The sequence below is a fragment of the Hyla sarda genome, chromosome 3 (assembly GCF_029499605.1).
Source record: "Hyla sarda isolate aHylSar1 chromosome 3, aHylSar1.hap1, whole genome shotgun sequence".
Classification (NCBI taxonomy): Eukaryota; Metazoa; Chordata; class Amphibia; order Anura; family Hylidae; genus Hyla; species Hyla sarda.
In genome coordinates, this window is record NC_079191.1 from 202,160,438 (window position 1) to 202,176,692 (window position 16,255).

The following is a 16,255-nucleotide window of genomic DNA, read 5'->3' on the forward strand; positions in this document are numbered from 1 at the left end:
AGGTGCAGCAGCCTGCTGGATGCACAGAGCTGTGTGATCTCTTGTGTGTGGAGGTGCAGCAGCCTGCTGAATGCACAGAGCTGTGTGATCTCTTGTGTGTGGAGGTGCAGCAGCCTGTTGGATGCACAGAGCTGTGTGATCTCTTGTGTGTGGAGGTGCAGCAGCCTGCTGGATGCACAGAGCTGTGTGATCTCTTGTGTGTGGAGGTGCAGCAGCCTGCTGGATGCACAGAGCTGTGTGATCTCTTGTGTGTGGAGGTGCAGCAGCCTGCTGGATGCACAGAGCTGTGTGATCTCTTGTGTGTGGAGGTGCAGCAGCCTGCTGGATGCACAGAGCTGCGTGATCTCTTGTGTGTGGAGGTGCAGCAGCCTGCTGGATGCACAGAGCTGTGTGATCTCTTGTGTGTGGAGGTGCAGCAGCCTGTTGGATGCACAGAGCTGTGTGATCTCTTGTGTGTGGAGGTGCAGCAGCCTGCTGGATGCACAGAGCTGTGTGATCTCTTGTGTGTGGAGGTGCAGCAGCCTGCTGGATGCACAGAGCTGTGTGATCTCTTGTGTGTGGAGGTGCAGCAGCCTGCTGGATGCACAGAGCTGTGTGATCACTGGCCCCTCCTGTACAAAGAGCAGCAAGGGAATTCCACAGTGCTGAGCTCCAGGAGTGACATCAGCTGAGGAGATCATCTTGTGGGATCTGTGTTACATGGGCACTCAGCAGCTGGTGATCTGTGACCATCACATGCCTGTTTATTCATCACAGCAAGGAGATTGGAGCAGCTGATGGCAGGGGCTCTGGCTGGAGGTGGCACTTGGTGACAGGGGTGTCACACAGGTTGGCAGGGGCTGGGACTAACCTGGTGTCACAGTGCTGTACATCCGATCTGCTGGGCATGGTGCCTCCACACATAGCAGGGAATCAGACTGACTGAGGTTGGCTGTGAGTCTGGAGGAGAATATGTGGCTTCATGTGACAGAGCAGCGTGATCGCATAGCAGAGTGGAACTACTACTGTGGTGTCGCTGAGGATATGTCCTGTCTACTCGAGCTCTGCCCCTAACATCTCCAAGTGACAGATACACCCCCTGGCATCCTGCACACAGACCTTTATTCCTCTATAGATGTCTTGTGCCAAGTTGTGATCTGATCTGACAGTCGTCAAGTCTGAAAACGGAAAGCGCTGCCACCTTGTCCCCAGGTCTGCTCTGTGCATGCACCCGGAGCGCCTCGCTCTGCCCTCTGTGCCCACGCCGGTGATGCCATGCCCCGCAACCATAGTGGAGGCGACGAGGGAGGCTCCGGGCTCTGGATGAAAAGCAGCTCCAGAGGGAGAGGCAGAGGCAGGGACCGCTACTACGGCATGAAGGATGTGGAGTCGGGTCGGAGTAGTAGGGTGCTGCTGAACTCCAGTAGAGGGGACGGACTGCTTCTCCTGGGCACAAGTGACACTGGCAGAGGCGGCGGTGCGGGGCCGGGAGGGGGCTTGCCGGACAGCCGCAGGGGGAAACAGGGCGCTCGCATGAGCTTATTGGGGAAGCCGCTGTCTTATAACAGCAGCCAAAGCTGCCGGAGAAACGTCAAGTACCGAAAACTGCAGAACTATCTGTACAACGTGCTGGAGAGACCCCGGGGCTGGGCATTCGTCTACCACGTCTTCGTGTGAGTACGAGACACTGTTCTGTACTATGTCATGATACTATGTCTGATGGAGCTCCGACCACCTGCACATGAATGCACAGCCCTGGCATCTAACAGGGCATATATGCCAGGAAGGTCTATGTTGTGCACTGTATTACTAGATCATTTATGTAAACCTCTGAAGGAAACCTATAGTATTTAATGCACGGTGGTACCCTGACAAGTTACACAGTCACATGGACTCTCATATAGGCACAGTCATGGCATCTTATTGGGCATTATGTATCAGTGAGGGCTGTGCTGAGCACTATTACTATATATTATAGGAAACCTGTGGCATATAATGCATGGTGAAGCCCAGACAACTAGCACCTTTATATGGACTCTCACATATAGGCACAGTCATGGCATCTTATTGGGCATTATGTATCAGTGAGGGCTGTGCTGAGCACTATTACTATATATTATAGGAAACCTGTGGCATATAATGCATGGTGAAGCCCAGACAACTAGCACCTTTATATGGACTCTCACATATAGGCACAGTCATGGCATCTTATTGGGCATTATGTATCAGTGAGGGCTGTGCTGAGCACTATTACTATATAATATAGGAAAACCTCTAAAGGAAACCTGTGGCATATAATGCAGGTGAAGCCCCGACAACTAGCACCTTTATATGGACTTTCACATATAGGCACAGTCATGGCATCTTATTGGGCATTATGTATCAGTGAGGGATGTGCTGTGCACTTACTATATATTATAGGAAACCTGTGGCATATAATGCACGGTGAAGCCCAGACAACTAGCACCTTTATATGGACTTTCAGATATAGGCACAGTCATGGCATCTTATTGGGCATTATGTATCAGTGAGGACAATGTTATGCACTATATTTACTACATACTTTATAAAAACTTCTAAAGAAAACAAGTATTGTATAAGGAATCATGGAGCCCTGACAATCTGCACAGTCACATGGGTTTTCACATGTAGGCACAGCCCTGGCATCTAAAAGGGCATTTTATATCAGTGAGAGCTGTTCTATACTCTATAAATGCTACACTGTTTATGTAAACATTTAAAGTAAATGAATTGTACATAATGCATCACTGAGTCCTGACAACGAGAATAGTCACATGAGCTATAGGCACAGCCCTGGCATCTAATGGGTTTTTGTGTATCAGGAGAGAAGTGTTATGCTCTATAATAACCAATAAACTGGTAAATAAATCCAATAAGATATAATGCATGTGAAACCCTTTTAATCTGCAGTCCCATGGGATCACATATAGACACAGTCCTGGCATCTTATAGTGTATTATTTATAACTGTATTAATTTCTATGTATTTAGTTAAATGATCAGGTAGAGAATCCTGGTATTCTATAGGAAACTATGTAGTTCTGTGCGCTGTGTTATGTTTTGTACCATGTGATTTATAGTGTGGAAAGCTGTATATAATTTTAACAGTATACTTTATAGATCTGAAAAGAGAGAAGCATTATAACATGTTTACACACAAGGTATTTAGAGAAAGTCTTGGCACCTTACAGGGTATTCTATACAATTGGGAAGTGAGGGCAGTTATGGGCTTTCCCATTGATGAATCATGTCATCATCTCCCAGGGCACTATACAGTACTGCCAGAATGCTGCCTCAACAAGTCAAGTACCAAGTTTATGTATGAATCGTGCACTGTCACACTTTAGAAAGAAGATAAGTATCTGCCAGCGAAGCTTCTTAACATGGTCATTCATATATTCTGTGAATTTTTGTTTTTTTTAAACAAACTATTTTTCGGTTGGGTATTCATTTATATGTGTAATTTTATGGTCACCAGTCATTTGCTTCGACTATTCTGACAGTGGCTCAACCCACTGGCCATAATGGAAAATAAGCACTTACATGAATAACATCTGTCTCAAATGACTGTTGAGGAGCTTGGCAATTGGTTCAAGAGATGAACACTGTGTAAAATGAACACTATTACCATGGTCATTTCTTAAAAGGGTCCTTCAGTGTTACTCGTTCTAGCCCCTTTCTTGCAGAAGGTGATAATTTGTTCATTTTGATATACTGTAGCATCACATTGCACTGTCTCTTTTATGCATCCATTTCTCTCCTCTCTCTCTCTCTCTCTCTCTCAATTTGACTGTCATCTTTCTTCTGTATACATTGTATAGTCTTATTCTGTATAGTATATATATGAAAAAAAATCTATTATTTTACTGAACTCCAGTTCTGCCCCCCCACTAAATTTGGGCACCAGCTTGAAGGTTGCTGACTGTGCACCAGATGAATGGAGATTACTGCAGACATGTGTATTTGGAGTGGAAGCTCTGTCACCTGTGTGAGACAAGTGAGATAAGTTTCTGAAATAGTAATGGACGTGTTATTATCCATAATTCGATTTCTGTTCTGGCTGAGAAGGAGGAAACCACTGACGGTTGCTGATGGGCTCTTCTGTGTGACTCACATTCTACTTTTAAAGTGTCTAGAAACACTAAAGCTTTCATTATCACTGCTCTCATGTTACTGTAAAGCTCATACACTGTCAGGCTTTCATCATCAGTGTTGGTTGTACAACACTTTTTTTTTATTTTATTGCGATGGTGCTGAATCTGTGACATACAATATTTATCTTTGCGCGGCCTGTTGTTAGTGTTTATATTTATCTGTGCATTTGCGGTTTTCAGTTTAAGGAAAAGAGTGTATATAAATAAATAAACAAATGCCACAACGCACTAATACATGTTAACATAACCCAGCCATGAAAATCGCTGCCATCACTGTCTGCAGTAATAAATATGCCATTATTTACGTGTATAAGTGCCGTATTTATGTTCTGTACACTTGATTTATCCTACAGTGCACACACCTGCTATGTAAATGTCGTATGCTCCAGCTATTGTGTGTGTTACCATCAGTCACCATTTTGCCTCCTGTCTTCAGATCTTGAATTATAATGATTTGAGTACAACCCAAATTCCTAAACAAATAATGCCACAAATCCTTTGTATGGCTATTTATAATCTACTGGTGGTTTTCAGTATTACTTACCGTATATACTCGAATATAAGCTGAGGCCCCTAATTTCACCCCAAAAAGCCTAGGGTGGGAAATACATCATCCCCCCCATGTCATCATCCCCCCTGTCATCATCCAGACCCCTGTCATTAACACCCCCGTCATCATCACCCTGTCATCATCCCCACCTTCATCATCACCGCCTGTCATCATCACCACCTGTCATCATCCCCCCCTTCATCATCACCGCCTGTCATCATCCCCCTGTCATCATCCCACACCCCCCCTTCATCATCACCGCCTGTCAGGCCTTCGTCATCATCCAGACCCCCCCCCCTTTAGTTTTCTACTCACCTCCCCTCGGTGGGAAGGAAGGGTGAGCTGGTCCGGGCCAGCTATGCGGCAGGGACTGTCCGGTGGGGAGGGTTAGCCGTTCCGGGCTGTCCATCTTCACACGGGGGCCCTCTTCTCGGCTCCAGGCCCGGCCCCGGACTAGTGACGTTGCCTTGACGACGACGCACAGAGACATTCGTCCCTGTGCATGAACATCCCTGTGCGTCGTCATCAAGGCAACGCCACTAGTCCGGGGTCGGGTGCAGAGTGGAGAAGAGGGCCCCCCGGTGAAGATGGACAGCCTGGAATGACTCACCCTCCCCACCGGACAGTCCCTGTAGCATAGTTGGCCTGGACCAGCTCACCCTTCCTTCCCACCGAGGGGAGGTGAGTAGAAAACGAAAGGGAGGGGGGGTCTGGATGATGACGAAGGCCGCAGTGGTCTTCAACCTGCGGACCTCCAGATGTTTCAAAACTACAACTCCCAGCATGCCCGTACAGCCGATGCTGGGAGTTGGAGTTTTGCAACATCTGGAGGTCCGCAGGTTGAAGACCACTGAGGAAGGGATTGACAGGCGGAGAGTTCACTTGAGTATAAGCCGAGGGGGGTGTTTTCAGCACGAAAAATTGTGCTGAAAAACTCGGCTTATACTCGAGTATATACGGTAGACATTTTTGTATATTCCTTGCTGATAACTATCCTACTTGATATGTGAGTACAATCCTTGGAAGACTGCGTCTAGAAACTGTCTAGTGAACTGACTGCCAAAAGGAGGTCTTGCTAAATATATAATGTTACAAGTTCAGAAAAACACTGAAACATATGCAATATTCATATCCTGGATAAATTGTTGTTATGCATGAGCACACATCCCTTCACAAATGCTTAGCCCTGACTGATTCATACAGTACATGGGAGAAACAAGGCCAGGCTTATGACTAAATTTCAATTACAATGTGAAGACTGGAAGAACGTATGTTATTACTGGTATATAATGGAACCTTGAAGGGAGCCTGCGACCGGTATTTCAGACATTAAACTGCAGTCACCATGGTGTAGATCTTTTAAAATGCATTCCAGACATGCCCATACCATGTCTGTCTGAATAATCTATCTTTATTGACATGGGTGCTGTATGTACATTGCCCACCTAAAGTCACTAGGGTGGTCTGTTGGCATCCCCAAGTCATGAAGTTAGTGCTGTAATGTCAGCTCATTGCATGATCGATATTCCACTTGCAGATAGCTCATGTCAAAGGCAAAGGGGAAGCTCCACCAGGCACTGTGACCAATGGAACCTATGGGGCTCTGGATGGGACATTGGATGCAAAAAAATCCAGTTATTGCCAACAGGTGTAAAATTTAAGCAGTTGTCTTGTTAGACCCTTTTAAAGGGGTACTCCACCCCTAGACATCTTATCCCAGGGGTCCCGCCTCTGGGGACCCCCGGAATATAGCATGCAGCACCCACTTGTTTCTGCTCCGGAAGCGCTGGAGGGTCTGGGTCCCGACCACGGGAACGGAATTTTGTGACATCACGACTCCGCCCCATGTGATGCCACGCTCCGCCCCCTCAATGCAAGTCCCATAGACTTGCATTGAGGGGGCGGGGCGTGATGTCACGCGGGGTCAGAGTCCTGACGTCACGGACTTCCGTTCCCGTGGTCGGAACCCAGACCCTTTAGCGCTTCCGGAGCAGAAACAGGTGGGTGCCACATGCTATATTGCGGGGGTCCCCAGCGGCGGGACCTCCGCGATCAGACATCTTATCCCCTATCCTTTGGATAGGGGATAAGATGTCTAGGGGTGGAGTGCCCCTTTAAACCAAAAAAAGTTCAGTGATCAGCTGATTCTTTAGCTTCTCTTACCACCAGCGACCAGTAGTTATCACTGGATGATACAATTTCTGGCCATACACATCCTGTGCCTGAAATGTCGACCATAGAAATATAAGGCCAACCATGTTATACAGTTATACAGACGGGCCAAATCTGCCTTTTTCTACTCGGACTCATAGTGAAAGGATCCTAGCTGGGAGGTCACCAATCTATGACCCACATATGCCCTGATAAGACATTTAGAAAAAGGGGTTGTCTGCATGAGGTGGGGTTTAGACACACATAACTAAATTTGTATACATGCATAAGTACATTTTCCTAATATTAAGATTTAAAGACTAGGTACACCTTTGCCAACATGTTTTTTAATAGTCTAATAAATGTCATACATCTGTAACTGTAGCAGCTTTGCAATAGGTTTGTTAGAAGAAATCCATCCGCTCTGTACCAGGTATGAAGCTGCAGATCCCGGCAGTTAGGTGCTGGAGTGATACAACTAAACATACCTTTAGTTTTGCTGATCTCTGTTTGTAAAGTTATAAAATAGCCTTTTTTTAAGCAGCTGTAGAGTTTTCTCTACTCCACCCTGTCCTGCATGATTGATGTACAGGGCTCAGCTTTCAGCTCTGTATGTCAGTCAACATATGGCGCTGCAGCACAAGATTGGGGGGGATTACAAATCCATATTACTTCCACAATATAACTTCAAAATCCACAGCCTGCTAGTTTTTATGGGTGGAAAATCTCCACAAGTTGTGAAAACCCTTTTCCTGCATGCATAGTATTGTAAATTGCTGAATATTTGGGGTGTGGAATCCACAGCATATATACAGTACAAATCCACCACATCTCACTGCACCCAAATGGAAGCAAGTATGAGACTACAAGACTGCAAGATTACACTACACAGAACTTGTTTGCTGTCTGTTCCCATGGAGACGCTTAGTCTGCATAGGAGCCGTAGAAACAAAGTAATAGAACATTTTTTAATTAAGACATCTTAAAAAAGTTACTTCATTTCTCATTTAAAAATGACTCGGACAATAAAAGAAATTGTTTGTAAAGGTGTTTAAATATCTCTAAGCTGTCCTCGTATATAAAAGTTTATTTAATCTGTATTTGCTTGTAGGAAATCTAGATAACAGCCAATATGCCTGTTGTTGCTGCTACCACTAGGGTTGTTACACATAGATGATGCCTAAATAACAATTCTGTATAGTTAACTAGTTATACAGATATATGTGTGATTCACTTTATCACTGCTTTACTAGGCAGATGTGTAAGGAGGACCTACATAATGGGGTGCAATCTGGGCAGCTACCCAAGGAAACCAGCAGTGCTTTCTTTAAAGAGTACCTATCATGAACTAAACTGTCCCTAATCCCCCCCCCCATCTGTTCCTGACTTACTGACACTATCCCTGCATTTCTTCCCCCTAAAACACCTTCTAAATACCTTATCTTGTCCCTGTATGGCTGCTCATGCAGCTGTCCATGTGTGAGGGAGGAAGGGGGCATGGCCTGGCAGGCGCAACGTCATCTGAAGCCTGCCTTCACTCACATCTGCCCTTCTTCCTCTATTCTGCGATCCCTCTAGGAAGCGTCTCCTCCTCTCTGTTTAGCACTGCATGTGCTATACAGAGAGGAGGAACCTGCCTGCCATGTCAGGAGCACCGTGCTGAGGGGAACAGCACTCGCTCCCACCTGTCTAATTGACAGGCAGGGAGCTGCGCTGTGCTTGTCAGCGGCTGTACTATGAGAGATCGGACTCATGCCAGGCCTGCATGAGTCCGAACTCTATTAGAGACTTGCGGCTGGGACATGTAGGGAGACCCCTAGTGGTCAGTTTTTAAAAGTGAAATTAAAGATATAAATACACATTATTTTTAATGACATCCTAACAGAAAGTTGTTTGTAACACAATAATCGACACCATTTAAAAACTTTTTTTAATGACAGGTACTCTTTAAGCTTGTAAGCATTATGGCTATGCAGCTCCCCTGGGTTTATGATTGGGCATAGAGAACTGTGCAACCATACAGTTATGGCTGCACAGAAGTTAAATCATCAATACTCAGCTTGCTGTTATGGACCAAGAAATGTATTGGGGGCATAGGCAGCAGGCTGTGTGAAGGGGAGAAGCATTCTGTGAAAAGGATGGGCAAAAGAAACTGTCTGTTTGGAAAGGGGAATGGGAGCAGTCTGTGTGAGGGGGCATGGGGCAGTCTGTGTGAGGGGGCATGGGGCAGTCTGTGTGAGGTGGCATGGGGCAGTCTGTGTGAGGGGGCATGGGGCAGTCTGTGTGAGGGGGCATGGGGAAGTCTGTGTGAGGGGGCATGGGGCAGTCTGTGTGAGGGGGCATGGGGCAGTCTGTGTGAGGGGGCATGGGGCAGTCTGTGTGAGGGGGCATGGGGCAGTCTGTGTGAGCGGGCATGGAGCAGTCTGTGTGAGGGGGCATGGGGCAGTCTGTGTGAGGTGGCATGGGGCAGTCTGTGTGAGGGGGCATGGAGCAGTCTGTGTGGGGGGGCATGGGGCAGTCTGTGTGAAAGGGCATGGGGCAGTCTGTGTGAGGGGGCATGGGGCAGTCTTTTCATTTTGAAAGAAAATGGATTGAAGATATCCGATTGTTTAGATCGTTTATTGTCTCAACATTCTTTACTATCAATAACCTATTGAAGCCTTCTGTAAATTGGAGATAAAAGTTACTGCCATGGTCTAGAGATAATGGGCTAGATTACATTTTTAGCAGATTTCTAGATTTTTATAAAGAAAAAAGACAAAGCTGAACCTGATTAGTTTAGAAAATATAAGAGAGCACTAGCAAATCATGTGCTTACTGTCATATAGAAGGCTCATGGGGAATCACTCACACAGGCTCAGGTATAATAGTGCTGTACTTTGTGGATGTTGTTTACCAAACACTATAGTTTATCTATGTCAGGAGGAATTTCCTGTTTACAAGAAATAATGACGTCTAATTACTTTCTCTTACCATGTGTTAGTTATTTTCAATCTGATTCTCATTGTTGCTGCCTCTGGAACAATCATATGCATTCACATGTCAGTGGCTGATTCAGGCACAATTGAATGGGTACAGGTAGAGCAGAGATGCATAAGTCAGACTCTCCATTCAATTCAGAGGTTGTACTGAGCTAAAATATGGCCATGTGCACGAGCTATATTAATTCTATAGGGGAAATGTTGTTTTTCTATGCTGTACCCAATTATGGTTTCAGTAAAGCAGTTCTAAGAAGCTACTAGGAAGCTTCCAGTAAGCAATTGGAGCAAAACCATAACAACAGAACACTAAATGTGTACATAAAAGGGTTCTCCGCCGAAAAACATCTTATCCCCTATTCAAAGGATAAGGGGATAAGATGTCTGATCGTGATCTGCAGGTCTGCAATGGCGGCGTCCGGAAATGGAATATTGGAGCTTCCGTGTTCGTGACGCCACGCCACGTCCTCTCCATTCATGTCTATGGGAGGCGGCGTGACGGCTACTACGTAGCCGTCACGCCTCCGCCCATAGACATGAATGGAGGGGGCTAGCAGCCGTAGTCGCCAGTCATCCGGCATGGAGCGGAGTTCGCTCTGTGTGCTGATGACTGGGGTGCCAAGTCGGAGATTGCGGGGGTCCCATCCTATCCTTTTGATCGGGGATAAGATGTTTTTTCATCGGAGTACCCTGTTAACACAAAAGAGTTAAACAGCAGCTTCAGCTCTGTACACTAGTACGTCTCATATGTGTAACATTCTAAGGATAGGTAATGTAGTGAGTTACTGTATTTTATCTGTTCTTGTTTTGTGAAGCTGCTGCTTCCGTAAGGTAGAATTTCTCTAGTCCGGGTGTTAGTATGCATGATGACCCATAGTTAATGTCACCTCCTGGCTGCCACAGGCCTTCTCTCTCACAGCCAAGAATCTATGGCTGAGCTGTAATTGTAATGTTAGTGCATTGGTTCCTATCAAACCGTGGAGATTTTACAAAGAAAATGCTTGGTTAAACCTGTGTAAACGGAATGAGGGTTTGAGAGTCGTTGGAGTGATGTTGGTAGAAAAGGCTCCATGATCAAACCGAGAAATAATGAGCCACTGATTGAAAACAAATGTTTGCTTTGCCCTGAAGACACAAATGTTTCCAGTGATTCGAAGGGGTGCTACTGTTTTCCCACAATGTTTGCTTGTCATGTTATGTAGTCTGTGGTTAGAATTAATGTCCTTAGTGACTCTGGAGTGGTAATTTTATTTTTATTGGAATTGCTTCCTTTTTACATGCATTTCTTCTTTTTTTAATTTTAGCAAATCACAAATAAATAGCTTAGTCTCCCATCAAGAGAAACACTTGCCATTTGTAAAAAGTCAGGTTATCAAAACAACTCGCATTTTAAGCCTGACATATTAAGTTACTCCAATCCAGGATAAAATACTGCAGTATGACTAATGAAGAGAATGTGAGGTTAAAGGGGTACTCCGGTGGAAAACAAAAGAAAAATAATGCAATGAGAAGGAGTTGTTGGAATTGAATGAAACCTTATATGTGTGAATATAATGATGCTTTATTTATCTACAATATTAAGGGGAAACAATACATTTATTGGGGAAAAACTGTCCAATTAAATGGAGGCTCTAGTACCATGTTGGGTCTCTTCTGGCATGGATACAAGCTTTTTGTTTTAAATCAACTGGTGCCAGAAAGTTAAAGGGGTATTCCGCCCCTAGACATCTTATCCCCTATCCAAAGGATAGGGGATAAGATGTCAGATCGCCGCGGTCCCGCTGCTGGTGACCCCCGGGGATCGCCGCTACGTCACTGCGCTATCATTACTGCACAGAGCGAGTTCGCTCTGTGTGTAATGACGGGCGATACAGGGGATGGAGCAGCGTGATGTCATGGCTCCGCCCCTCGTGACATCACGGCCCGTCCCCTTAATGCAAGTCTATGGCAGGGGGCGTGACGACCGCCACGCCCCCTCCCATAGACTTGTATTGAAAGGGGCGGGCCATGACATCACAATGGGCGGAGCCATGCTGTAACGATGGTCCGGCCCCTGTATTGCCTGTCATTACGTGCAGAGCGAACTCGCTCTGTGCAGTAATGATTGCGCAGTGACGTAGCGGCGATCCCGGGGTTACCAGCAGTGGGACTGCGGCGATCTGACATCTTATCCCCTATCCTTTGGATAGGGGATAAGATGTCTAGGGGCAGAGTACCCCTTTAACCCCTTAAGGACCCGGGCTTTTTCCGTTTTTTCATTTTCAATTTTTCCTCCTTAACTTTAAAAAATCATAACTCTTAAAAATTTTCACCTAAAATTATATATAATGGCTTAATTATTGCGTCACTAATTCTACTTTGTAATGACATTAGTCATTTTACCAAAAATCTACGGTGAAACGGGAAAAAAAATCAATGTGCGACAAAATTGATGAAAAAACACTATTTTGTAAGTTTTGGGGGCTTCTGTTTTTACGCAGTACATTTTTTGTCAAAAATGATACCTTATCTTTATTCTGTAGGTCCATACGGTTAAAATGATACCCTACTTGTATAGGTTTGAATTTGTATCACTTCCGAAAAAAATCATGAATACATGCAGGAAAATTTATACGTTTAAAATGGTAATCTTTTGACCCCTATAACTTTTAAATTTTCTGTGTTCAGGGCACTTTGAGGACTAATTTTTTGCGCCGTCATCTGAAGTTTTTAGCGGTACCATTTTTGTTCTGATCAGACTTTTTGATCACTTTTTATTCACTTTTTAGTGGTATAAAAAGTGATCAAAAATGCGTTATTTTGGACTTTGGAATTTTTTTGCGCGTACGCCATTGAACGAGCGGTTTAAATAGCGGTATATTTTTATAATTCGGACATTTCCGCACGCGGCGATACCACATATGTTTATTTTTATTATTATTTACATAATGTTTTTTTTATTTTTGGAAATGCCGGGTGATTCAAACTTTTATTAGGGGAAGGGATAATTGAAAGGGTTAATGATTTTTTTACACTTTTTTAATGCAATATTATAGCTCCTATAGGGGGCTATAACATTGCATTAACTGATCTTTTACACTGATTGATCCATCTCCATAGGAATGGATCAATCAGGGTTTTCGGCGATTGAATGCTCAAGCCTGGATCTCAGGCTTGAAGCATTCATTTGGCGATCGGACAGCGCAGGAGAAGGTAAGAAGACCTCCTCCTGTGCTACAGCTGTTCGGGATGCCGCGATTATACCGCGGCGATCCCGAACAGCTCCCTGAGCTAGCCGGGCACTTTTACTTTCGTTTTTAGCCACCGATCAGTGCCGCGCGCTATTAGAGGCGGGTCCCGGCTTCACTATGATGCCGGGCCCGCCGCGATATAATGCGGGGTCACCGTGTGACCCCGCGTTATATCGCAGGACCGGGACTCATGACGTATGCATACGTCATGGGTCCTTAAGAGGTTAAACAGATTTGTAAATTATTTCTATTTAAAAATCTTAATCCTTCCAGTACTTATCAGCTGCTGTATGCTCCACAGGAAGTTATTTTCTTTTTTAATTTCCTTTCTGTCTGACCCCAGTGCTATCTGGTGACACCTCTGTCCATGTTAGGAACCGTCCAGAGCAAGATAGCTTTGCTATTGCCATTTGTTCCTGCTCTGGACAGTTCCTGACATGGACAGAGGTGTCAGCAGAGAGCACTGTGGTCGGACAGAAAATAAATTCAAAAAGAAAAGAACTTCCTGTAAAGCATACAGCAGCTGATACGTACTGATAGAGTTAAGACTTTTTAACTGAAGAAATGTACTGATCTGTTTAACTTTCTGGCACCAATTGATAAAAATAATTTTTTCCCCACAGGAGTACCCCTTTAAAGTCACAGGGAAATCCTATCTACAAATCCGGGCGAAGTTGACAGATTTACTTGTGCGTTTGTTGCACTTGTGACTATTTTGGGTAGCGCAACCTGGGAATGGGAAGGGTTAAGGATGATAATGATGGGATCCCTTAGACTTACACCCCAGTCTAGCAAGGGCAAAACAATTTTAGTTATTAAAATCTACTGTCTTGTCTAGAGAAACGGAACACATTTTTCACATAGCCTTGTCACTTTTACAGGCTCAAAAGTAATTGGACAATTGACTGATGAACAGTTTCATGGTCTAGTATAGTCTTTTACTTTATTATTTCTTGGGAGCTTAATATGGTATTTCGGAGGGAAAATTTGTTTTTAAATCAAAAGGTTCCAGAAAGTTATATATATTTGTAAATTACTTTTATTATACAAAGTCCAAGCGTTCTACTACTTTTTCATTTTTCTTCTTGGGACAGTTCTTGACACAGACACAGTTGGCAGTAGAGAGCACTGGGTAGAACTAAATAGATATTCACAGATAAACAGCAGCTGCAAAGTAGTAGAAGGCTTGGATTTTTTAAAAAGTAATTTACAAATCTATATAACTTTCTGTATCCTGGACTGGAGACGTGATGTCATGACACGCCCCCTCCATTCATGTATTTGGGAAGACATGTCCCCTCCCATAGATATGAATGGAGAGGGCGTGGCGTCACGAGGGGGAGTGGGTTGACATCACGTCTCCAGTCCATGAAACACAGAGGTTTCCAAGACTGGAGCAGCAGCCTAGCATAGAATGCAGGTGCTGCAGGGAAATCGCGGGGGGTCCCAGCGGCAGGCCCCCCACAATCAGACATCTTATATCCCCTTGGATAGGGGATAAGATGTCTTTGGCTGGAATATCCCTTTAAAATACATCTTTGTACACCAGTAGTGTTTTTTTCAGTGACTATGGGGGAGATTTATCAAAACCTGCCCAGAGGAAAAGTTGCCCAGTTGCCCCATAGCAACCAATCAGATCGCTTCTTTCATTTTGCAGAGGCCTTGTTAAAATTGAAAGAAGCAATCTGATTGGTTGCTATGGGCAACTGGGCAACTTTTCCTCTGGACAGCTTTTGATAAATCTCTCCCAATGAGTATTTCTGAAGCTGCATTTAAGGTATTTCTGTACTTAACCTCTACTATACTGTGTACTGACAAGTAGGAAGAACCCCGAAACAGCTGTCTACAAATAAGTGTATACTTCCTTTTGTAGAAGACTCTGGTATGGCTAATGTAAACTCCCATGGAGCATTGCTAACACAAGGGGCCAGCTCCCAAATTAAATTAACACCATGTACCTCATATGTGTCACTGTTCCATTTAGATTGTAAGCTTTAATAGATAGAGTCTCTCACGTTAGCCTCACTGTTCGGTAATCTCCCTAGTAGTACTGTGCTGTGAAATACAGTATATTGTTGTCATATAAATACAGATTATCATCTCTCATACATTCGTGAAGCAGATCTTTATTTTGCATATTTACAAATATGCTCTTATAAAACCAACATAACTCCACTTACCGACTGTAAATTACATTTCTGCTTATATGAGGAATATTAAAGGGTACCTCTCATCAAAAAAACTTTTGATATATTATAGATTAATGTATGCTGAATAACCTTACAATTGCATGTTATTAAAAAATATGCTTCTTTCTATTTAATTTTCCACTTTGAAGAAATGACCACTAGGGGTCTGTTACGCCTAGCGCTCCGGGTCCCCGCTCCTCCCCGGAGCGCTTACGGCGTCTCTCTCTCCGCAGCGCCCCGGTCGGTCCCGCTGACCGGGAGAGCTGCACTGTCATGGCCGTCGGGGATGCGATTCGCACAGCGGGACGCGCCCGCTCGCGAATCGCATCCCAGGTCACTTACCCGTTCCCGTCCCCTGCTGTCATGTGCTGGCGCGCGCGGCTCCGCTCTCTAGGGCGCGCGCGCCAGCTCCCTGAGACTTAAAGGGCCAGTGCACCAATGATTGGTGCCTGGCCCAATTAGCTTAATTGGCTTCCACCTGCTCCCAGACTATATCTTACCTCTGCCCCTGCACTCCCCTGCCGGATCTTGTTGCCTTAGAGCCTAGTGAAAGCGTTACTGTGATTATCCATACCGTGTACTTTACCTCCTGCTTGCCTTATTGACTACGATTCTTGCTGCCTGCCCCGACCTTCTGCTACGTCCGACCTTGCTCTGTCAACTCCCTTGTACCGCGCCTATCTTCAGCAGTCAGAGAGGTTGAGCCGTTGCTAGTGGATACGACCTGGTCACTACCGCCGCAGCAAGACCATCCCGCTTTGCGGCGGGCTCTGGTGAAAACCAGTAGTGACTTAAAACCGGTCCACTAGCACGGTCCACGCCAATCCCTCTCTGGCACAGAGGATCCACCTCCTGCCAGCCGGCAGCGTGACAGTAGATCCGGCCATGGATCCCGCTGAGGTTCCCCTGCCTTCTATCTCTGATCTCACCATGGTGGTCGCCCAGCAAGCCCGACAGATCGCCCATCTAACCCACCAGCTGTCGGAAGTGTCCACCATAGTGCA

The 16,255-nt window shown here is 45.1% G+C and overlaps 1 protein-coding gene across 5 annotated transcripts in view; it reads left to right on the forward strand.

The window, feature by feature from the left end:
• Nucleotides 1–549: 549 nt before the first annotated feature.
• The window catches only part of KCNQ5 (potassium voltage-gated channel subfamily Q member 5), a 638,117-nt gene continuing 622,411 nt past the window's right edge, over nucleotides 550–16,255 (forward strand). For 2 of the 5 annotated variants that reach the window (XM_056565866.1, XM_056565867.1), the window contains exon 1: nucleotides 550–1,652. In XM_056565866.1, coding sequence (XP_056421841.1) covers nucleotides 1,255–1,652 — 398 coding nt within the window. In that variant the 5' untranslated portion in view covers nucleotides 550–1,254. The remainder of the gene's footprint in view (nucleotides 1,653–16,255) is intronic. The other 3 variants (XM_056565869.1, XM_056565871.1, XM_056565870.1) reach the window with 2 other exon arrangements.